Source organism: Pelodiscus sinensis, chromosome 29 (assembly GCF_052426305.1).
Source record: "Pelodiscus sinensis isolate ZL-2025 chromosome 29, ASM5242630v1, whole genome shotgun sequence".
In the NCBI taxonomy this organism is placed as follows: Eukaryota; Metazoa; Chordata; order Testudines; family Trionychidae; genus Pelodiscus; species Pelodiscus sinensis.
Genome location: NC_143080.1, coordinates 6,329,375 through 6,353,684, shown reverse-complemented (window position 1 = coordinate 6,353,684; position 24,310 = coordinate 6,329,375). Strand labels below are relative to the sequence as shown.

The 24,310-nt window shown below is 55.8% G+C and overlaps 1 protein-coding gene across 8 annotated transcripts in view; it reads left to right on the top strand.

Annotated features, from left to right (window-relative positions):
- Positions 1 to 24,310, top strand: part of LOC102463920 (zinc finger protein 385C) — a 222,168-nt gene that overhangs the window by 183,679 nt on the left and 14,179 nt on the right. For 7 of the 8 annotated variants that reach the window (XM_075911606.2, XM_006130935.5, XM_025188595.3 and 4 more), the window contains 2 exons: positions 9,079 to 9,189; positions 22,237 to 22,399. In XM_075911606.2, coding sequence (XP_075767721.1) covers positions 9,079 to 9,189; positions 22,237 to 22,399 — 274 coding nt within the window. The remainder of the gene's footprint in view (positions 1 to 9,078; positions 9,190 to 22,236; positions 22,400 to 24,310) is intronic. The other variant, XM_075911608.2, reaches the window with a different exon arrangement.

Genomic DNA, 24,310 nt, shown 5'->3' with positions numbered 1-24,310 from the left:
CCGTCACTGGCCATTTTTCAGTCAGAAGTGGCTGTTTTTCTGAAAGATCAGCTCTAGGGATTAGTCTGGGGAAGTTCTGTGGCCGGACGAGATGATCCAAGGAATACTTCTGGCCTTGGAGTCTGTCAATCTGTTCCTCAAACCGCTGACCAAACTCCCAAATGCCCACGTGAACCTGGGTGTGGTTGCCACCGTTTTACAAATGGGGCAGCCCTACACCGAGGGGCTGTCAGGCCTGATGGGGAGAGGGCCGGAGTAGCCCCCACTGGCGTCGGTAGTAGCAGTGGGTGCTTCACCCCTCGGAAATCCAGCTCCCGGCACGGTGCAAGGTGTTTTCCAGCACGTTGAATCTGGCTGTAAGTAACACACTGAGCTCTTCTACACAAGGACAGATTTTGCAAGTGACTTGCCCCAGGTCTCATAGGAAATCGTTCTCCGAACTGGGAATGGAATCCCGGAGTCCTGCCCCCTAGTGCCTCTGTGTAACCGATGAACAGAACTCCCAGCAGGCTTTCCTGGCAGGGTGGTTTGTTGGGGTGGCCGGTGATGTAGGCAAGGGAAGGCCCAGCCTTCCCTAAAGTGCTTACATGCCCAGGCTGCCCGGGAGGGCTGGAGCCATGGTGTGCCAGTCCAGCTCCCGGCTGTTGGGGAGGGCTGGGGCTGGGCCCACAGCATGGCAGCCCTGGTCCTCCGGGTGGCCAGGAAGGATTAGACGAGGCGGGGCTTGGCTCCAGGGGCGGGCCTCAGGCAGAAGGGGCGGGGCTGGGTTTGCCCATAGTCCTTTGTTAGTCATTTCTAAGAGGATGTCAATCCGGTGAGGCAGAGGACTTACCTGGTGGCCCTGTGTAGGAGTTCATTCTGCTAAGACTATGTGATGTAGCAAATGGCCTTCCTCATTGGAAAACACGCAGCTCTGTGATTCTCAGAGCTGCAAAGCGCCCGCTGGCTTCCCCAGATGTGGCTGCAAAAGGGAAGCAATAAATTTGGGATGTGCCCTTCCCCTGCTACTCCAAAAGGACCCCGACAGAGTGGGCAGGAGATCCCGTGCAGGGTGACAGGAAGACACCATAAGAGCATGATCATGAAGAAAGCGTGGGACAGTGCAAAGCCTTGCCCTGCTGGGAACCAGCTCGCCAGTTTCACCTTCTTAAAATCCATCTGGCGAGGGGGGACTTTTCTTTGATTGTCCCTTCGCGCCTGCAACCAGGGACTTTGAAAGGGGATCTAGGCCGACGGGGCACATTCCCAGACACTGAATGAATTTGTGACAGACAAATAGGAACAAATAGGAACTGATTGGACAGGACGAATGTCCTCTGGCTTTGACGTTAATGAAGGATACTTTGTCTGAAGAATCCCACATGGAAAGTGAAGCTTCTGAGAGGCTGTAATTTAGCATTAATTAATAGGCATATAAACCTCTAACGTAGCATCAAGGACCCTTGATCATTAAAATACCGAATTGTCTAGTACCCTTTTGTCGCCATGGCATGGAGCCTGCATCTCATCATGGCCCCCCTCAGAAGGTTCATCTTAGCCCATCAAAGCTACTTTCCCCAGGGGTTGGGTTTTTTTTAAATTTGCCATTAATCCATCTGATGAAATAGTTGAACAATCTTTCACAAGTGCTCCTTGAGCCTCTCTCTTGGCTGACCTGCCCATTTCAAAGGGCGCAGCTCTGTTGGGGGCAATGGAACAATGCCCATTTAAACCCTCTGGGAGTCTGGCCTAAAGTGTCACCAGGAACCATAGAATCATAGAACACTAGCCCTAGAAGGGACTTCGAGAGGTCATTGAGTCCAGTCCCCTGCCCTCATGGCAGGACCAGTACTATCAGTGGTTTCCAAACTTTTTGGCATCATGCCCCGTCTTTTATTTTCGAGAATCTCTCACTCACACACACGCACACACACCCCCAAAAAATAGCAGCAAAACTTGCTGAGCAAAAAAAAAAAAAAAAAGTTGCCCTTTTAAGATGGCCATTTTGAAGTCTGCCCGGAACGCTCCATCCTCCCCCCCCCCCCCCCCGCCCCAGCCAGCCCAAGTTGCACAGACCAGTCTCTTTCGAGTTCTCCTCCCCTGGAATTTCTTCACGCCCCCCAGTTTGGGAACCTATGATCTAGACCAGTGGTCTCCAGCCTTTTTAAGCACAAGATCACTTTTTGAATTTCAGTACAATCCAAGATCTACCTCAAACCTAAATACCCTCGTCTCCACCTCCTTCATGTCCCTTCTTTGAGGCCCCGCCCCTGCTCACTCCATCCTCCCTCCCTCCCCCATCCTCCCTCACTTTCACCAGGCAGGGGCAGAGGGTTGGGGTGCAGGCTCTGGTCTTGGATTAAGGGATTTAGAGTGCGAGAGGGGCTCTGAGCTGAGCTTGGGGCAGGCAGTTGGAATGCTAGAGGGCGTTTTTGGATGCAGGGGGGCTGGGGCAGGGGGTTGGAGTGCAGGAGGGGTTCATGACTGGGGGAGGGGTTCAGGATGTGGGCTCAGACTGCGCACTGCTGACCTCCAGTGGCTTCGGGTGGTGGTGCAGTGGGGCCAAGGCAGACTCACCCCTGTCCTGGCCCTGCACCACTCCCAAAAGCAGCCAGCCAAGTCCCGTTGTGACCTCTCTCTGCTCTGTGGAGATAGACGGGGTGGAAGAAAGGGCATCTTGACATCAGCCCCCTCCTCTCCCTCTGCTTCTGGGGGGGGAGGGGCGGCTGAAGTGCTGGCACTTGACAGCCTCTTGGCCAAACCAGTCAGAGGCTCCAGGATCTACCAGGAGATCCTGTCCCACTAGTTGATGACCGCTGATCTTCGACCATCCCTGATAGATGGCTAGCTAAGCTGCTCTTAAAAATCTGCTTCAAAATCTGGGACTTTTATCATCAAAATCATAATTTGCCCATCTTCCCGCCCCAAATCGGCAAGTGTCTGTCAAGCAATGATGAATTTCCACTGCTCGTCTCTTCTCTGAGCCAGGGCAACGTCACCACCTTCATTTTACAGCGGAGGACACCGAGGCACGAAGAGAGAGAGGAAGCAACTTGCAGCCAAACAGTGGGAGAGCTGGGAATAGAACCCAGGAGTCCTGGCTCCCAGTTGGGAGCATTAACGACAAAAGCATCCATCCTTGCATAGCCATATGGCAGAACATATGTGTGATGCCTACAGCTGACTGAAATGTTGCCATCAAAAGGTTGCGGTATCCCTCCCCCTTCTTCCAACAATGGCCTTTTGAACAATGCTAAAGCTTTTTGTGCAAATGCTTGACTTGTTCAACATATACCTATTTTTTTTATCAGCCGGAAACTAAACCATTGATTTGAGTTTTTTTAACATTCACTCTGATGTTTTCAGGTTTTCCACATTCCCGCTTTTCCAGTGAAAAGGGGAGGGGGAAAATGGGGAAGAACAGCGACAACGAATTTCAAGTTATGTTTCAGCAGGAAAATGGAATAGTTCAGCAAAAAAAAAGTTCCCCCAAAATAATAGGGTTTTTTGGGTCCTTTCTAAAATTTTCCCAAAAAAAGGTCTATTTTAGCCACCGTAGTAACACCCACCAAAGAGCTGTATTTTGAGCTGTGTCTTGGTCTATTCTTGTCTGAGGCAGGCATGGACACCAGTCTGATATGGGCGTTTTAAATTGATGGGAGGGGTGAGGGAAGAATCTTGTTTCCTTCACTGATTCTTAAATATTCCCCACTTCCCCCCCAGCTGGTGCAGAGCAAGCAGGCACACTTGAGTGCTTGCACACACCGCTTTTTGGTGCTGTAACAAAAGACAGGACTATGCAGCACTTTAAAGACTAACAAGATGGTTTTGGTTCTGTGTCCTTTTACTGATGCAAGATCTGAGTCACTTTGGCTCTGTGGCTGCAACAGTGCAGCTATGCTGCTGAAATGTGGCCGCCTCCTACAGAAGGGGTTTTTCCATCCACAGAGTTAATCCCCTTCTCAAGGTATGTCTACGCTGCAGTGTTTTTCCGGAAAAATGGCCATTTTTCCTAAAAAAACAATACTTACGTCCACACTGCTATTGCGTTCTGTCGACAAAAAGTCGAAAGAATGGAGGGGTTTTTCCAACGGCGGTAAACCTCCTTCTTCAAGGAAGGCTTTTTCGGAAAAAGACGTGTGTGGACACGGAAGAGAGTGTTTTTTCAAAAGAAGAGGCCTCCAGGAAAAAGCACAGGTCCGTCCACAGTAATCACAACTGAAATGCGAGATAGCGTTCAATCAATGTGGACACTCTCGTTCCACATCGCTTTTTTGTTGCGCTTTTGCTGTGTAGACGCTCTCTTTTGGAAGAAGTTTTTCCAGAAGATCTCTTCCGGAAAAGCTTCTTCCAAAAGAAACCTGCAGTCTAGACATAGCCTCTGAGGTAGCTAGAGGCTGCTTCTGTTGATAGAAGGGGTCAGGCTGACTTAACCACAGCCCTGAGAGAGTGCGACATTTTTCCGGGGTTTGAGTCGCATGCCTGGGACTCTCCAATGTCTGAAATCCTTGGCTGTGATTGGTGGTTGTGATGGACAACCACCAAACCCAAGAAATATCATCTGCCTTCCTGAACTTCCCACTCTGGGTTTCCTCTTCAAGCTGTATGTTGCGCTCCGTCTCCCTCCCGACTCCTCTGGATCTTTGTTCCCTCCTGAGGCGCTAGACACATGGCTAGTCTGCAGAAGAGAAGAGCGAGGGGGGATTTGATAGCAGCCTTCAATTTCCTGAAGGGAGGTTCCAGAGAGGATGGAGAGAGGCTGTTCACAGTACTGGAGTACTGGAATGGGTTACCTATGGAGGTGGTGGACTCTCCATCCCTAGAGGTTTTTAAGTCTCGGCTCGACAGGGCCCTGGCTGGGTTGATTTTAGTTGGGACTGGTCCTGCCTTGGGCAGGGGGTTGGACTTGATGACCCCCCGAGGTCTCTTCCAGCCCTATGGTTCTATGACCCGGAGAACTCGCCCTGTCCCTGCAGAAGAGCAGCACTGATTAGAGAAAACGCTGGGCCATTCCAGTAAGGGAACAGCCTGGTCACAACGCCCTGATGCGGAGATTCCTCTTGTGTTTTGGCACTGTGTGCCTTCCTGCTGTGAGTGCACAGCTACACTGGCTGCCACGGGTGGAGCCGCGGCCTTGTCATCGCTAGACGCCTCCGATCCCCCCCATCAGAACCCAAATGCCTCTTCATTTATATTCCAGATAAGTGAGTGAAATTCCGTGGCTAACAGGCACTTCATTAATCACTGGGTATTACCATGCTGCTCACTCCTGGAATGGAATTTGGGGTCTTGATAATGGCGCTGTTGTCCAGGCATGTGCCCCGAAGACTGATGCACCTGTCTCTGCGACTAAATAGCTTTGCAGAGAAATACGATCGCCTCGAAACCCCGGGCTCCACTGACAGCAGGACGCAGATAAGATAATCTTCCTGTGCCGCTGAGCAGCGGAACAATCCTTGCATTCTAGATTATCGCTGCGCGCCTACAAAGAGATGATTCTTATTTTTTTTCCTCCCTGCGTAAATGCATTTTTCTTTAAAACAATTACAGCTTTTCGGGTCGGTTTACCACTCGGGCTGCGGAATAAAATGACAGTGCCCAGCAGGGCAAGGCTGGATCCACCGGGGGTTGTTGCTGATCGGGGCGCGACTGCCTCACCTCACAACCTCTGCCTTTGGATGAATGGCCTCGCACAAAGGCGCAGCCTGTTGTAAATCGCCGGAGTGCGTTGGGTTGCTTGCAGAGCAAGTGCATGTGCCCGGGGGAATCCCAGGGGTGGGAGGACTCCTCGGCTGATTAAAACATGTTACAGAATAATCGGGATAAGAGTTTGATACGGCATGCAAAACAAATGCCATTATATTGCAGACCTCAGTGGAGATTGGCTGGCACTAGGCACTTTCCTTACCCATAGGGGAAGCCGCTGTGTTCCCCAAAGTACTTCCAAGCTAAATAGACAAGTCAGGAGGGTGGAAGGTTAATACCCTACTTTACAGATGGGGCAGAGACTGTGAGCTGACCCACAGCACATCTGGTGAGGGGATTCCCATCCCTGTAAATTAGGGGTGGGAACTAATTTTGATGGGGAGTTTGGGAAGTTGTCCAGGGCCGCACTCTTCTGTAATATTAATGGAGGAGGTGTGGGGTCTGGGATAGGGGTTGGGTGCAGAAGGGGGTTGTAGCCTGGAGCAGGGAATTGGGGTGCAGGGTCTGGGAGAGGGCATGGATACAACAGAGGATTCTGATTTGGGGGAGGGGTTCGGGATGCAAGGTCTAGGAGTTGTGACCAGAAGCAGGGGTGTACGAGGGGGCGCAGAGGGCTTGGGTAGTCACCTGGGGCAAGGAGTTGTGGTATATGAGGGGCGGGGGTGGGATGCCAGGTGCAGGCTCTTACTGGGAGGCCTTTACCCTAGGCAACTCCCAGCCAGCAGCCCAGTGGGACCCCAGGTAGGTTCCCCACCTGCCATGGCCCCACACGCCACTCAAAGCAGCCATCTGCCAGGGCCAGCACCTGCACTCCTTTTCCAGGGGGCACAGCCCAGGCAGCTCCTATTGGCCAGTTTCCAGCCAATGGGAGCTACGAGGATTGTGCTGGGTGCAGGGGCAGCATGCGGAGGCCTCCCGCTCCAGGGCTGCATATCATGCAGAGAGCATGTGGGCCCCAGCAGCGGGCTGCTTTGAGCGGCATGTGGGTCCGTGGCAGGCGGGAGGCCTGCCTGAGAGTCTCACTGGGCCGTGGGACATTGCTGGCCCATCGTGTCATGGCATTTTTCCTGGCATGTGAGCGATCTAACTGAGAGCCCAGTGGCAGGCAACTTGCCGTCAAAGTGCTCCCAGAAATGGCAGCCCAGCGAATGCCTTAGCTGTGGGCTGGGCAGCTGTTGGGGGGTCAGAGCAGGGAATTTGCGGGGTTCTGAGCTGCACCCCAAAGAGTGGTTCTGCATCCCAGAGTGTCCTGATGCGGCCTCATTGTGAGGTCAGAAAAATGTTGTACCTGGGGTGAGACTCGCCGGCATGCAGCGGGCAAACCCTGTAGTGTGTAGGACTTCAGCTGGCCTTGCCTGGGCAGGAATTTCACTCCCTTATCAGTAAACGGAGGGTTAATGGCAGGCGACTAGTTTTTACCACCTCCAAGACCAAACATTGAGACTCTGTTTCAATGCCTGAGGCTCTGGCTAAGTCACCTGGCAACACACCCATTTCATTGGGCTGCTGAGGACGGCAGCCGGTATTCCCTGTAAGTTGTGTGCTTATACAGCCAGCCGCTCAGGGGAGTTTCCAATGCCGCCCAATAGATTAGCAGAGAACCCACAGATAGGGTTGTTTTTTTTGTTTCTAATGGTGGTGCACATACCTTGGTGCACAGAAAAAAATTATTCTGCATGTGGATGGAAAAATGTGCACGTGGATGGAAAAGATTACAGGGAGCACTGATGGCAACTGGGCACTAGAGTTGTAAAACCCTGGTTTTTACATCTCTAGTGTAAAGTGGCTGGCATGTACCTGCAGCCCCTAGAAGGGTCAGCACATGGGGTTCTCCATGTGCTGTCTCCTTGCCTGCAAACACTGCTCCTGTAGCTCCCATTGATCAGTAATGGAGAACTGTGGCCAGTGGAAGCTGTGGGGTCGGGGCCTGTTGTGGATGTGGGGTAATGTAAAGTGATTAAGTGGGATCCCAAATGGGACCATGCTGGCCCAGCTGGAGCAGTCCTCAGCCTGTGGGGCTGCCGGCTCCTGCGCCTGCCCACCCCTCCCAGGAGTGGAGCAGCCCTCTTCCGTGGCAGGCTGTGGGTTGGGTCTGCTTCTGGATACTGGTTAACCAGTACTCAGTAAGCATCACCCCGTAACAGTGATGCTTCCTGGGTAACCAGTTAACCGGTTATACATTCGTATCCCTCCTGGAGACCTCAAGTGAAAACTGATCATTTGCCTTCTGCGACACTGATTGATGTCTGCTGTGAACAGAGAAGTGACTGGAGAGGAGGGCGAATCTCTGAGCACTTCCTGGAGCAATCCCTGAAGAGTTGGCCGGGGGACTAGGTGCCAGGACTCCTGGGTTTGTTTCCTGGCACTTCCACTCCCTTGCTATGTGTCCATCTCTCAGTCTTGGTGTTTCTGGCCCTGTCTGTAAAGGGGGGAGGGGTAATAATTCCCAGCTATCACGGGTGGACTTAACGGGTGTTGAGGTCTGTGGGTGGTGACAAAGAGGAATTATTTCTCCCCGGTGCTGGGGCAGGACTGGAGATACTCCATGGGCAAGGGAAAGCAGGAAAGTGAGAGGAAATATCACCCCTCTGTGAGCAAGTGCAGCACGGGGGCCCTGCACGTTGGTTTCCAAAGGGGGGACATGAGCGATGCAGAACCCGCACGTTTTCTGAGGGTCGCTTGTTCTGGTTCCACCGTGGGCAGCCGTCCTTCAGCAGAGGCGATCACAAACAGCATGCAGGCACAGCTGCGCTCCCTGACATCTCGGGCCAACACCGGCGCCCGGTTCCCCCAGAGCAAGAATTGGTTCTTGTTGGAGAGACCGAGGCAGGGACCAACATCCCCCGCTGCTTGCTACAGCGCCGCTGGGAGAATGAAAGGGCATTGTAAAATGAACAACAAGGCCACAATTCTTCCAAGACTCCAAGACAGCACGCAGCTGAGAGGGGAAGAAAAAGGTCTGGCGAGACAGTAAACAGCGCCCTCTTGTGGCCCCTGCCGTACCAATATAAAGGGGTAGGGACGTTTGGGCCACCTGGCAGAGTGGGTTGGATGCTAGGAGAGAGGGGGGAAGTCTGGCTTCTGCCCAGACAACACCTGGAGGCCAGCACGTCAGACCTGTCGACTGCAGGGGCTCTGAAATGCTCTTTCGCCTGCCGAGGCCTGAGTCAGAAGGTCTCTGTTTTCCCTGCCAGAGTGGAGAGAAATTAGAGAAAGGAGCCGGGCGTGCGAGGTGTTGGCAGGTCCCTTCAGCAAGGAAGCAAAGGATCCCCAGCTGGATCGTTGGGCCGGGCAGGGATTCTGCGTGTCCCTCCGGCAGCGAGCCTGGACAGGGTGCCTTGTGGGTCTGTGTTCCCAGCGCCGTGTGACCCTCTGCCCTCCCTCCCCTTCCAGATGGATCCCGTTCAGAAGGCCGTGTTCAATCACACCTTCGGCGTCCCCTCCCCGCTCAAGAAGAAGCAGTTCATCTCTTGCAACATCTGCCACCTCCGCTTCAACTCCGCGGTAAGCTGCGCCTGGCCGGGCAGTGCCGAGGGAGAGGGGGACTTAGCCCGATGGTCCCTCTTGGGCTTGAGACGTGGAAGGAACAGAGTCCTTGCCATACTGGGGCATGGGTCAGAGCTTCCTTTGCCATCAGCTCATGTGGGGTCCAGGCGAGGAGGGGGCTGTCTGGAGCTGTAGTGGTCCCAGGCCAGGAGCTCTGCCTGCTACAGACTGTGGCAACTTTGCCCTCTCTTGGCCTGCCCCTGAGATGCCCACTGTGAAGGGGGCTACAGGGAGGGAGATTTAGTGGGCAGGTCGCTGGACCAAGGCTTTGGAGACTTGGCTGCAGTTCTTGGCTCTGCCACAGAATCTCCATGTGACCTTGGGCAAGTCTCCTCCTCTACCTTGTGTCTCAGATAATACGCTCTGATCTCGCAAGGGTGCTGGTGGGGGACCCATTAGTGGCGGCGAGTGCTCAGGTACCACACTGTGGGTCATCGAACTATCTAGATAGGTAGGAGTCAGCTCTCCTGCCTCCATAGTTGCAGGGCTGGTCTCAGTCCAGGCCGTGCAGAAGGTTTCTGCTTCCTTTGCACCCAGGAGAGGAGGGTCATCCAGAGAGAAAGCGTGGAGTGGGGGGTCCCTCTGGACAAAGGGAAGCCCCGAGGGATTCCTCCTTTGTCTTTCTAAGGGAGTTGGACTAAAGAACTGTCCCAATGCCCCAGAAAGGCTAAGACCTTGTCCATACTAGAAAAATGCAGCAGAAGCCCATTCGGGCACGGAGGCGGATTTGACACGCCGAGGAGCAGCAAACGGAGGCGTTCTTGCGATGCACCCGAACTGCTCTAGTGACGTTGGTGCAGAACCCGGCCTTGTGTAAATCCATGGAAACCGCTTTCCCCGGGCTTATGTTGATTTTGCGTGCACCTGGCACAAGCCAGACCCACCCCAGCGAGAGTGAAACTGGTTGAAGTGCCCCGGCAGGAGAGGTTTGCACTGATTTGACTAGCAGAGGTTTCAATGGGTGTCATCAAAGCAGTTCAGGTTTGCTAGTACAGACAAGGTCCAGCAGAGCCGTACTAAAATGGGGAAATAATGAAGAGAGAACCAGGCCTGGATTAGATTTGTTCTTTCTTTTAGCAGGCTGGGAACATTGTTAGAACTCCAGTGCTTAACTCCAGGTTGGGCCAGCTCCCTGCTACCCAGAGCACCAACTGGGGGCATTTCTGGATTGCTTAATCCCGTGCATATGGCTTAATCTCATGACCATGGCTTAATCCCGGGCATGTTTTAATCCTCGTGCATATGGCGTAATCCTGTGCACATGGCATAATCCCGTGCAGCATAATCCCATGCACATGGTGTAATCCCGTGCACCTGTCTTAATCCCGTGCACATGGCTTAATCTCATGACCATGGCATAATCCCGTGCACGTTTTAATCCCTGGGCAGATGGCATAATCCCGTGCACATGGCATAATCCCGTGCAGCATAATCCCGTGCACATGGTGTAATCCCGTGCAACATAATCCCGTGCACATGGTGTAATCCCGTGCACATGGTGTAATCCCGTGCACATGTTTTAATCCCCATGCACATGGCTTAATCCCATGCACACGGTCTGTAATGATACAATTACAGACTGTGGGCCAGATCCTAGCTGGGTGGAAATGCTTTCAGAGGAGTCGCACCCATTTACAGTAGGGTGAATTTGCCCAGTAGCGTGGGTTCAGTGCCCCCCATCACAAGGGAGATACTCCACTGGACGGTTTCACCCGTCTCCTCCAGGGCTTCCTCTCAAAATAGGGTTGGTCACCAACCATCCCTTTGTCTATTTGCGTCATGCCCCCATTTCCACCCTGGGCTAGTCCTCAGGTGTGTCTCAACACAGCCAACCCCTGCAGCAGGAAAGCCCTGCAGAATTCAATGGCTTCCCTAGCTTTAATGGGAGGAAGTGTTGCCTGCTGGTTTGAACAAAGGGAGACCTGGTTTCTGTTCCCAGCTCTGACCCAGGCCTGCTGGGTGATTTGGGGCAAATCTCTGCATCCCTCTGTGCCTCAGTTTCCCCATCTGTAAAGTGGAGGCAGCGGTGCCACCTCCTGTGTAAAGAGCTTGGAGACTTGCTGAAGCAAGGGGTTAATTCTTTATTATTATGGGAGGGCATAAAGCCGGCCTCTCTCCCTTTCCTCCGCACCCTCTCTGACACTCAGTGCTGCCAGAGGGCTCGTTCCCACCGCCGCCATCCAAGGGACAAGCATGGCTCGGGCATCCCCGATGCATGTGGCTGCCCCCTCTCTGCTGCCCTCCAAGTTGCTCTGCCCCTCCTCGCCCAGCTCTGTTCTTTCACCCTCTCTTCCTCTCCCACGGGCCCGTGCGGCTCCATGAGGCAGACTGGCGGCTGCCCCCCCTCTCCCTCCACACACACACTTTCCCACCCTGTTGGTTCCTTTGTCTTTCCGCTGCTCTTCATTCCTCTCGGGTCCGCTCCCGCTGCCTGCACTCTTGGCTTGCCCCCGTTAGCCGCTTTATCAGCCCGTGCCGCCTCTGTCTGCTCCTCCGGAGCTGAACGTAATCTCCGCTGCCTGGGCTCTGCAGAGCTCTGATGGCCTGGTGGGGGGGGGGGGGGATTTTTGGGGGGGCGGGGAGTTAGCTTTTTCTACCACCTGGGAGGGCTGTGAAATCCCATTTCATTGGTTAACCGGTGAAACATATTGTTTAGCCAGGTGGCCAGTTAAAGGGTGGGCAGGCCTGGGGGCTGGGTTGGAGCGACTAACTGCAGGCAGGGGATGCTCAAGATTGGCTGGAGCGGGGCACCCGGGCCCGCAGCAGACAGGGGCTGCTCCGGACGAGCAGAGCAGCCTCTGTCCACGGTGAGTCCCCCGTGGGGCTGGAGCAGCTCCCTGCCTGGGGCACACGGGGAGCTGCTCCAGCTCCCTCCTCCCCCCGCCCCAGTTACTGTTCAACCTTCACATCCCTAATACCTGGGCAATCACTTGTGGGGTGGGGAACTGGTTAGAAGCGTACTAGGAAATTCTCAGTCGGGCGTTGCAGCCAGGCAGAAGTCGGGTGGCTCCCCACCAGACAGAAGTGAGGTTCTCTGGCTTGGACCATGCGGGAGGCCCTATGGATCCTCCCTTCCGGCCTTCCTGGCTGCGACCAGCTCAGATCGGCTCTGTCCCCTTCCGGGAAGCGGTGACGGACCACGGCGCTGGACTGGTCCAGCCTCTGTGCTCCTGCGCAGGATTGCAATGCTCCTTCTGCACAGAGGGCTGAATCCCAGCCTGTCGTTCTAGCCCTGGCCGGGCTCCGTGTGCCCACCGGGGGGTTGATCAGAGCCGAGCCCAGCGTCATGGGGAAGAGCATGGTCCCGAGGGAGTCAATAGCCTTGCCCCATTCAGACCATGTTGCCGAGCCTTGCAGATTTATGGGTCTTGCAGCATGCGGCGTTTTGCCTCCTGGAATCAAAGGATGCCGGGGAAATGTCGGCTTGTCTCTATCGCCCCAGGCTGCTCAGAACCCAGAAGGCAAAGAATCAGAACGTGACGTTTATGGTAATTTTCCGATCTCGCAATCTATCTCGTGATTTTGGACACTTGGCGTTGGGCGTCCCCGCGCTGCTGCTGCCATTCGTTACTCCTCCTTCGGCCCCTTCCTTGTCTCGACATGTCGGCTGTGTCCTTCCTTCTGTGTTTCCTCTCCGGTAGCAGGCCCCTGCCTCCCCCCGGCCTCCTGTGAGTTTCGCTCTGGAAATGATCAGCCATTAAAGAGTTAATGTGGCCAGTAAAGTGTCCCCCAAGGTCTGTAGTGTCAAACCCTCCCCCCAGCTGTTAAGGGGGGAGTTGGCGTCTCCACACGTCTCAGGGTGTCCACTTTCCTTTGCAATCCAGCCAGGGCACTCGGCTTGAGCTACCGCACCCAGCTCGGCTACAAACTGCCCCCGGGTCTGGTTGTGCAGCGAGAAAACCTTTTAAAAAATCCCCGCAGCCGTCTCCCAGCCCAGGTCACCTAATTCAGACTCACGCTGCAGGGCTAAAACCAGCTGTGAACGGTTCCAAGAGGGAGGCTCTGAAACCCTCCCGCATCGCTGGCCCAAGCCGGAAAGCCCACGCTAGCCCCACCGCAGGAGCCCCGGTTATTGACCTGGGCTCTGAGGTTCACTGTGGTGCTGGTGTCTTTCCCGGTGGACGTGCCCTGAACCTGTCACCCTTCGGGGCTTGTACCCGCCGCCACTTGCATTGGTGTAGCTCTTGGGGCGTGAATATGCCACACACACACCCTGAGTTACACTGACCCAAGCGCCGGCGTTGACACCGCTGTGCTGGCAGGAAAGCTTGTCCCACCAACAAAGCTACCGCTGCTTGCGGAGATGGTTTTACAAGTTGGACCTCCCTGGTCCAGCACCCTCAGGAGTTTGCCGGACGAGGGGAGGTCAATTCTGGCCCTTCTGCAGGTGGAGCCTGGGGTCTCCCAGGTCCATCAGCAGACCCAGCTGGGCTTCCCTCTGGGTTCCACACTCCCAGCTGGCTCTGCTGCTGGCCTGGCCACCGTTCTGGCTCCCCTCCCTTGGGCCACTGGCTCCAGCCAGGCTGTGTTGCTGGTCCTGCCCCAGCCTCATGGCCCCCAGGCTGGCTCCATTGCCAGCCCCAGCGCCAGGCTCCCAGCTCTTCTCCCAGCCACCAGCTCGCCAATCCCGCTTCCCACCACCTGACTCCCAGCGGCCAAGGCCCATGGAGCTCCTTGGTCCAGCAGCATCCCAGAGAGTCCCGGCCCAGAGAGGTTCAACATGGCGCATCTTCACCAGACGGCACCGATGTCACGCTTCTGGTGGAGACTAGCCTGGGTCTGTGTCCCCCATCTGTGCAGTGGGGATGTTGGTCCCTACAGGGCAGGTGCTGAGGATACATTAGAATCATAGAATAGAATCATAGAATAATAGGACTGGAAGGGACCTCGAGAGGTCATCGAGTCCAGCCCCCCGCCCTCAAGGCAGGACCAAGCTCCGTCTACACCATCCCTGACAGATGTGTAGACATTAAAGGCTGTGAGATCCTGGGGGCTGTGTGTGGCCCTCATTAGACAGAAGGGTAAGCTCCCGATCCTGGCTCTTGGCTGCAGGATAGAGCCGTATCCTCCGATACAGCCGTGGGATGTGGCTGCTGGAGAGGTCTGGATTCTAACTCCACAGGGGAGGTTGTGGTGGGATAGGGAGAGGCAGGAACTGGAGTTGTACTGGCTTAATCCATCGACTCATAGAACCCTGGCGTTGGAAGAGCCCACAGGAGGTCGTCGAGTCCAGCCCCCTGCCCAAAGCAGGACTGATCCCAACTGAAGTGACTTGAGCATTGGCCTGCTAAACCCAGGGTTGTGAGTTCAATTCCTGAGGGGGCTGTTGAGGGATATGGGACAAATCTGTCAGGGATGGTACTTGGTCCTGCCATGAGGGCAGGGGACTGGACTCCATGATCTCTCAAGGTCCCTTCCAGCTCTATCAGTTTGGTATATATCTCCATGTGAAATCATCCCAGCCAGGACTTGACACTTTCAGGGATGGAAATTCCCCCACCTCCCTGGGGAACCCATTCCAGTGCATCACCCCCCTTGTAGGGAAAGAGTTTTTCTTAATATCCAACCTAGACCCCCCCCACTGCAACTTGAGCCCATTGCTCCTCATTCTGCCATCTGCCACCCCTGAGAACAGCCTCTCTCTGGAACCCCCCTTCAGGTAATCAAAGGCTGCTACCAAATCCCCCCTCACTCTTCTGCAGACTAAATAAACCCAAATCCCTCATCCTCTCCTCGTAAGTCATATGCTCCAGCCCCCTCATCATTTTGGTTCCAATGGTCCTTTCCGTCATGGGGGGCCGAGGACTGGATGCAATCCTCCAGATGTGGCCTCCCCAGAGCCAAATAAAGGGGAATTTTCCGTGTGAGCGCTCTTAGTCCAGTGCAAGGGCCTTGGTCCGGCTTAGTTATGTGACTAGGGAAGAGGATTTAGCTACCTTGAGGAAAAGACATGTTATTCGGAGCTAAAGTAGCCCCTGAGGGGAGTTAATCTGGCATAGCTATGGCAGTGTAACTCTACCCTTCCCCTGGAGACAAGCCCTTCAAAGACAGGTTAATCTCCCCAGGGCTGCGAACAAAGCTCTGTTTATTTGGAAAAGCATCTGTCAAACTCTAATTGCAGGCTGTGTGCTGAGGAGCCTAGCATCCCCTCTGCCAGCCCGAACCACCGCCTCCTCCCACAGGCAAGTGTTTAGATCTTGTGCGTGCTGAATGCCCCACCAAGCACATACTGATTTGCCGGTGGCAAAGGCTGGGTGTCACCCTAGTTATTTCCCTGCCGGTGTGGCTGGAGCATTGAGCCTCTGGCCAGCACCTGACGTGGGTCCAGGAGCGGCCACCTGGCTCCTGTGCCCACAGAGAGCAGCCAGCCTCTTTGGACTTTGGGAGTCTGACATACGGAGGCTAGGGACGCCATTCCTACCCATCCTGGCGTCCCTGGTAAAGTCCTGGCCTTCACAACATCCTCCGGCAAGGAGTTCCACAGGTTGACTGTGTGCTGCATGAAGAAATACTTCCTTTTGTTTGTTTGGGGGCGTGCTGACCCCAGTGTTGGGCTGCGCCTCGTGGTGCCGGGAGACAGGGTGATTGTTGAAGGGCAGAGAGAGCGAGTTAATTGCAGAAAGGGGCGTTTTGTCACTCAGAAATCACTGGCTTCTCCAACTAGTGTCTTGTGTCAGCTGCTTCTAGAAGGAAGAGTAGAATTCTGTCGCCTCGTCCCCACATGCTGGGAGAGCCTGGCGGATCACCCCTGTGGTGCCCTGTTCACTAGACCACCCTTCCTGAAGACAGGTCACAAGTCTGACCCCCGGCCCTCCTCACGTAGTCCCATAGTCCAGCGGTTTTCAATCTTTTTTTTCTCATGTCCCAGTTGAAGAAAATTGTCGATGCCCGAGACCCAATAGAATTTGACTGGAGTGTGGGCTCCGGGGTGGGGCTGAAGATGGGAGCTTTGGGGTGTGGGGGCTTTGGCTTTGGGGGGGCTGGGGCAGGAGGGGTTTACCTTGAGCAGTTCCCAGGCAGCGGTGCAGCAGGGGTGCTAAGGCCTTTCCATGCCGCCCCCCAGAAGCAGCCGGCAGCAGGTTACCAGCCCATGGGAGTGCAGAGCTAGTGCTCGGGGCAGGGGCAGTGCGGGGAGCCCTGTGCGCTCTCTCCCCCCTCACCTAGGAAGCGAGCCTGCTGCCGGCCACTTCTGGGGCACAGAGCAGTCTGCCATGCTAGGACAGGCAGGGAGCTGCCGTAGCATCCGCACTCGTCACCTGATCCCCCTGCAGCAACCGAGACCCAGCTCCTGACACTCCACCACCCAGTCCTGGGTTAGGGTTGCCAGGTGTCCGGTATTGACCCAGACAATCTGGTATTTTTGGCTCCTGTCCGGTAAAAAAAATTCAGAGAATACCAGACACCTAAAATGTCGGGTATTTTCTGAATTTTTCCCCGGCCAGGAGGCGAAAATGCCGGGCACCTGGCAACCCTACAAACACTCAGCACCTGGCTTCCCCCTCCCCCTCCTCTGGCCCCCAACATCCCTAACGCCCTGACCCCAGCCCCCATTCTTACCTGGTTCCCCAAGGCTGCCAGCACAAAATGGCTGCCGGCCAAAAGACCTAGGGGAAGTAATGCTGTTTTAATGCCGTTTTATTTTAATTTTTTTTTTTTTGGCTTAATAAGTCCTTGGAGTCCTTGCTCAACAACTTTGGTCTCCCCTCCTTTTTTTTCCCCTTCAACAGAAATTTTTCCCGTTTTTTTTTTTGGGGGGGGGGGGGGGTCGGTATTTTTGTTTCAACCATCTGGCAACCCTATGGGGTGTGACCCCTAGTTTGAAAACCTCTGGCCTAGTCGGTGTGAGTAAAGGCAGCAGCATAGACCCCAAAAGGATTTAGGCAGCTTGAAATGCAACACGGCCGGGCCGGTGTGACAACAGGAGACTACTCAGGAAATGCCAGTCCTTCCGCGCGTCCGTGCCCTATGCTGCAGAGGGTCCCGAGGCAGAGAAATCGGCTGGTTGGTGGCTTTCCCCGCCCGCAGCCACCAACCCAGCTGGCAAATGGCTCAGAACAGAGTCTCATCTGTTGGCCTTGCCTTCGTCCTTCGAAAGCAACCGGGGACATGATAGCAACTTTCAAGTACAAGTGGCATTTCTCTGGGACTCTGGTCCGGCTGTACCACGGATGGTCCAGGACCAGACAGTCCTGGTGGAGGGCTGGCGACTTGGAGCCTGGGGAGGCAGGTAGCTCAGCATGTGGCCCAACAGAGCTTCCCAGTGGGGCCAGCAAGTGGGGGGTGGTGGCAGTAGAAGGGGAGCCAGCTGAGGTCGGCAGCGAGGTCAGGGCTATGAGGGTGGGCATTGGTAGCAGGGAGGCCAGAAATGACCTCCCCTGGTCCAGAAAAATCCTTCATCCAGGACCAGTCAGGTCCCAAGGATGCTGAATCAGGAGGTCTAACCTGTACCTAAAAGGGTGTTTTACAAGGAGGCAGGAGAAAAAATATTCTCCTTGACCTCTGAGGATAGGATAAGAAGCAATGAGCTTAAATTGCAGCAAAGGAGTTTAGGTTGGACGTTAGGAAAAACTTCCTGCCTGTCAGGTGGTTAAGCACTGGAATAAATTGCCTAAGGCTGTGGTCACCAACAGGTCGATCGCGAGCTACTGGTCGATCGCGAGGCCTCGACCAGTCACTCACGAGGCGTCCTGTCCGCCCCGCCCCCATTTCCCTCCCACCCCCCAGAAGTCCCACTACTTACCTCAAGAGAAAACGGAGGTAGTGTCGGCTTCAGAAGTCCTGCAGCTTAGCGCCACTTCCGGCGATTCCAGAAGGGCGTTAGCTGCTCTGCCAGCTGGGTGTACTGCGGGAGGGAGCATTAGCTCCCTGCACCGCACAGGAGGGGTGAGTTAGCCCCGTGGGAGGCATGCAGAGGGTTTCCTGGCACGCGCGGGGGGGTTGTCCCCGGGGCAGGCGTGTGCGCGGGGCTTCCTGGCGTGGGGGGGGGGGGGGTTGGCACCGGGACAAGCGCGCGCGGGGCTTCCCTGCGTGGGGGGGTCAGCCCCCTAGGCAGGCGTGCGTGCGCGGGGCTTCCCTTCATGGGGGGGGGGTCGGCCGCGGGGCAGGCACGCTCTGGTTTCTCTGGGGGGGGAGAATCCTGGGAGGAGGGAGATGCAGGAGACTCTCTGCCTCCACTGGCACCCCACTCCCCTGGCCCCACTCCCCTGTCCTCAACTACAGAATGCTGTCCCCACTCCCCTGGCCCCACTCCCCTGGCCCCAGCCACAGAACTCGGTCCCCATTCCTGTCCCCACTCCCCGAACTCTGTCCTCACTCCCCTGTCCCCTGCTGCAGAACCCTGTCCTCTGCCCTCCCAGCACCTGTTCCCTCTCCCCTGCCCCCAGCCGCAGAACTCTGTCCCCACAAAATGTATAATTATAAATGCTTCATTTTAGATTTAAATAGCATGAATAAAAAACAGACCATTTATTTCATAACTATAAACATTTTAATTGATTTTAATTGTATGTATCGCATAATTTAAAAATAAACTGTTTATCAGAGTGTGTAAGTAAGGGCTGGGGATAGCAAGTGATGGACAGGAGGAGAATAGAGAGGGAGGGGCTTCAAGGAAGGGGCGGGGCTTCAAGGAAGGGGCGGGGCAGTAGATCTTCGCCTGTTCTGAGATTTAAAAAGTGATCTTGGGTGTAAAAAGGTTGGAGACCACTGGCCTAGGGAGGTTGTGGAATCTCCATCACTGGAGATATTGAAGAGCAAGTTGGATAGACACCTGTCAGGGATGAGCTAGACAGTGTTTGGCCCTGCGGTGAGGGCAGGGGACTGGACTTGATGACCTCTCGAGGTCCCTTCCGGTTCTAGGATTCTGTGATTTTATTAAGTAAAATCACCCACCAGCTTACGTCACGACACTCGTTCAATTTCTGCATACAATGGCAGTGGCATTGGGTGCCCTCGTTTAAATGCCACCTCCGCCCTGTCCCAATTCCCTTCCCTGAGGGGGCTTGGTAATGTTTGCTACTGAGTGTGACGCACCCCCTGACGTGAGTCTGGGTGGGTTTTCCTCCCCGTTTCCTGCCATCATAGAATCATAGAACCATGGAGCTGGCACGGATGCTTTTCCACAAAAGCGCATCTAGACTGGCACGGATGCTTTTCCACAAAAAGTGCTTTTCCGTTAAAACTTTTCCGTTAAAAGCATTTGTGGAAAATCATGCCAGTCTAGACGTAGCCCTAGTGAAATAGTTTTTCCTAATATCCAACCTGGACCTCTCCTGCCACAACTTGAGACCATTGCTCCTTGTTCTGCCATCCGTCACTACTGAGAACAGCCTCTCTCCAGCTTCTTTGGAACCTCCCTTCAGGAAGTTGAAGGCTGCTCTCAAATCCCCCCTCACTCTTCTTTTCTGCAGACTAAACAGACCCAACTCCCTCAGTCTCTCCTCGCAGGTCATATGCTCCAGCCCCCTCATCATTCTAGTTGCCCTCCACTGGACCCTCTCCAATGCATCCACATCCTTTTTGTAGTGGGTGGCCCAGAACTGGACACAATACTCCAGATGTGGCTTCACCATCGCTTCTGAACTCTGAGACCCTCATCTCCTTACAGAGAGGGGTCGGAGGGTCTGATTCTTCTGAGCAAGCGCCAGCAGCCTCAAATGACCTCCCAAATTGCCATGCAAATGAATCTGCCCAGCTCTGTGACAGAGTCTCAATTCATTTTGCATTGAGTTTCCAGGCATTGCGGTTGTTTGGGGTGACAATGGCACCTTGTCCCCAACTGCGAAGTACACAAATGTTGGGGAGTGTTTTCTTTTGTGTGGGGTTTTTATCAGTGCCGCACAGGCACACTCGCTGCTGCGGTGCACTTCATTCTTCAGCGTTCGCCGGGAGAAAGGAGACGGTGAATGGAAATCGCATGCGAGAGGCCGGGGAGGTTACAATGGGAGATGTGTCCTCCCCACGCCTGTGTGTCCCGAACAGCGGGCAATTCATTGTGCGTTTCTGAAGTCAGACATTTTGCCTGAAAGCTTCTTTTGAAAGTGACAGGGCGCATTTAATCAGGCAAGGGCCCTTATCACAGCCTTGCAATGCGGCAACGGGGAAGCAAAACGATACCTCGCCATGGATCGATTTGCATGCAAAGCAGTTCAATGAAAGGCTGAAACCAGAGCTTTGCAAATCTTCTCCCCCCCTCCTTCACCCCCTCGCTAAAAAAATCACCTTGGTGGAGGGGTCCCAGGCGCTGGGGAAGTTAAACGATTCTGAGTCCTTCTGGCAGCAGATGCTGGTCCTCACCCAAGGATGTCACAGACCCCTTCCCCCCCGTGGTGGCAGTCATGCCGGTGTCCGTCTCAGGCAGCTGGCGGGGCCCTGGGGCTGTGTGTGGGTCAGGCTTGGCAGGGCTGAGTTGTCTGGTGTCGTTGATTCGCTGATTGGTATCACGGTGCCACCTGGCGAGTCCTGGCCCACGGAGCTCAGGGAGTAAATCAACCAGACAGACAGACGGATGGGAGGGGCAGCAGCAGCAGAGATGGAGAAGGCTCATGCAGCCGGCCGGCGACAGAGCTGTGAACGTAGCGCCCAGGCCGCGCTGTGTGGGGCCCCGTCCTCTCGGCAGACGCCTTTCACGGGGCTCCATAGAACTAGGGATGTAAAGGTTTCACCAGTAACCGATGGGGGCTGGAGCAGCTCCCCGGAGCTGCTTCACCCATGTGGGGGGGGGGGGGTCTGCCACAGACGGTGGCTGGGCGGGGGAGGCTCCAGCCAGGCTGGGTCTGGTCTGCCTTTCCCTGCTGGGCTCAAGAACCCGTCTGGAGTGCCCCCCCGCTTACCTGCCCTTTAATCAGTTAACCCGTTGAACAATATCCCAATTAAACTGGATTTTACGTCCCTCCCCAGTAGCCCATGGGGCTTGCTTTGGGTTTCAGGGTTATGCCCCAGTTGGTTCAGAAACCCAAAGCTCTGGGGGGAGAGGGGGGCGCCATGAAGTGCACTTGCCTCTGGGCTGCGCTGACCAGCTGACCCCTCCGGGGAGTTTGGCCGGGGCGGGAGGGTTGGCACAGAAGCTGAGGCCAGGCCAGGTAAAGAATGTTATGGCCAGCACCGGAACCAGCAGAGGGTTAATGGCCCATCCAGGAACCCCCGCCCCCCCCCCCCCCCGGGTGTGCCTGGGTGGGGGCTGGAGCCACAGCACTGCCACCCCGGCCCTCTAGGTGGCCAGGAAGGATCAGGCTGGGGTGGGTGGGGCTTTGATCCAGGGGCGGGTCCTTGAGCAGAAGGGGCGGGGCTGGGGCTGGGGCTTGCCTTCACCTGCCACCCCTGGGCAGATGGGTCCCATCAGCTGGATGCTGAAGCCAGACAAATACAGTTAGGGATGAGGCACCATTTTGTAATGAGGTGGGCGTCTGGCCACTGGAGCAAGCTCCCCGGGGCGGTGGCGGGTTCCCCCTTTCTGGGGTCTGCAGATCCAGCCTGGTGCCCTTCTGGAAGGGAAGGGGGGCGTTAGCAAGAGCCCAGTTCCCGGGTTCAATGCCAGGGGAAATGTAACAGCCTGTAATATGCAGGATACACAGATTTTCAATGGTGCGTTTGCCCCGGTGCCAGCCAGGCTGTGGTGTGCAGCTACGAAACCCTGACTGCTGTTTAAAACCCTCTAGCGGTCGGCAGTGTCAGAGTCGTGAGCATCTCGACTCTTTGGGCCACAGCTAAATGAATGCAACAGGTCTGGTGGGTCTAAGCAGGACTCTTGGCTTCCCCTCCTGATCCCCCATCTGCAAACCAGAGTCCACCCACCTCAGAGAGAGAAAATGACTCTTTCTAGAGGTTTGCAAAACATGTAAGGCTCCTCCGCTGCAGAAGAACAAGGGATCGGGTCTCAGAAGGGTCTTTCCATTCCTTCATCCCCCTCCTCTCCAGCCCCGTCTGTCTGTCTGTCTGTCCCTCCTTGCACTGTTGCATGCCGCCTTGCATGGGCTCTGACTTGACCTCTCCCGTTCCCTCCTCTAGAACCAGGCGGAGGCACATTACAAAGGCCACAAACACGCCCGGCGACTCAAAGCCATAGAAGCTGTGAAGAACAAACAGAAGCCAGCGGCGGTGGCTACCAGCCGGGACATACTTGCCGACTTCCCTGCCACCCTGGATGTGAGCGGGGATCCCCACGGGACAGGTATGGCCCCAGCCGCCCTCCCTGGCATGCACACGGGCAAGGAAAATGGGCTGATGGTGTTTCCTGCCCCTTGGCTCTCAGCCGTCGGCAAGGACCAAACCATTGCTCGTAGGGAGCGGGAGGAGGCAGAGTCGGTGCTGTCCCCGGCAGTAGCAATTCCCCCGAGATTAATGAGACGCTTCCCCGTGCTAGATCAGGAGCCGCACTGCTCTCCATAGAGGCAGTCGCATCATGCTGGCGCGGGTCAGAAACGGCACCTGCCTGGCCACCGATGGTGTCACACGCAGGCAGGAGGCCAGGGGCCTTGGGAACAGGCTGCAGGTCTCCCCACAGCTCGGTCCCTGGTTTAAATGTCCTTAGTGCGGCCTGGCGGTTTGGTGACCCCTGCGTGTGGGTGTCTGTGCCCCAGCCTGCCCCTGGGGACTTCTCTGTGGGGCCATCTACTGTGCCGCGGGAGGCGAGCTCAGGTAGCCCGAGGAATGCTGCTGGCTGGGACTGAGCTAGCCTGCTAAACGACGCGGGGATGCCACCGCGGCACACGCTAGCCACCGAGTACCAGCCTGTCCAAGGCTCCAGGGCCGTGTGCAGGCAGCCGGCCCCAGCAGCTGCGGCCACACCGCGCTTTTCAGTGCACTAACTCGGTCAAACCTGGCGGGTGTCTGTCCGTCTGTCCGTGCTGCAGTGTAGAGTCGCCCCTCCCCGCTCCCGGCGTTAATTATCACCCCACCCAGGGCCAGTCTGGGCAGTGGGTGAGCCTAGGGCGGGGGGAGGCAACCCCCCTGCCCTGCCTCTTCCACCGGAGACCCTGCCCCCTTCAGGAGACAAGGCTCACCCCCACAGGGGCAGGTCTCCACCCCTCCCCCCAACCCGGTGAGCCTCCCCAGCCTCGGAGCACGGGAAGGCGTGTGGCCCCTGGAGCATAGAGAGGGGGGACAGCACATGGCCTCAACCTCAGCGTGGCTGAACTCCAGGGACAGCCCAGGAGCCACATTGAGGGGAGTGTGGGTGGGGCCACACCTGGCAGTTTGGAAAGGCAATGCCTTGCCCTGCCTCTTACACCCGCCACCCATGTCCCTCGGCTTCTACTGCAGCAGGTGGCGGAGGCAAAGCCCTACCAGTGGTTCCCAAACTGTTCGGCATCACGCCCCCTTTTTGATTTTTGAGAAACCCTCACACCACCCCCACCCTCCCAGCAGCAAAAAAAAAAAAAAAAACTGACCAAGGCCAAAAAAAAAAAAAACAACAGCTAAACTTGGGGGGGGAGGGTTGATGGGGGGGCTGGTTCGCCTCACACCCCCCCTGGAATTTCTTCACGCCCCCCCGTTTGAGACCCAGCCTACTCGATCCTTCCACCCTCCCCCTGCCAAAGGCCAGCTGCAGAGCACTGGCGGGTGTGTGACACGTCTCACTCATCCCTCCCTCGGTCTTAGCCTGAGGGCTGAGAGGAAGTGAGGCCAACGAGCGGGCAAAGGGGAATAGGCCCAAAGCAGTGTTTAAAAGGAGGGGTCTGACAACGCTACTGTTCATTCCCCGGCCGTCTTCAGTGAGGCTCCGTCCTACAGACACGGCTGCCACGTGGCCAACAGCCTGATGAAGCCCTGGACCGGTGCCAGTGATTTACCCTGGCCTTGTGTCTGGCATCTCTTGACTATCAGGCCGAAGAGGGTGGTGATTAGTAACGTGATAAACTCCAGGTTGGGAGCCCCCCCACCCAGCTGCAAAGGGGCCAGAGCAAGCGGCACTTTCTCTCCTCCTGGCACCAGCGGGTTGAACGCTTTCGGGTCATTAAATTGGAGCAGCGGAAGCGGCCCTGCAAGGTGGTGCCCAGGGGCCCACCTCAGTGGTGGTGTCCATGGTAACACCCAGCTCAGGATCGGGCCCCGCTGGGCCCAGTGCAGTCCAGCAGTGAAA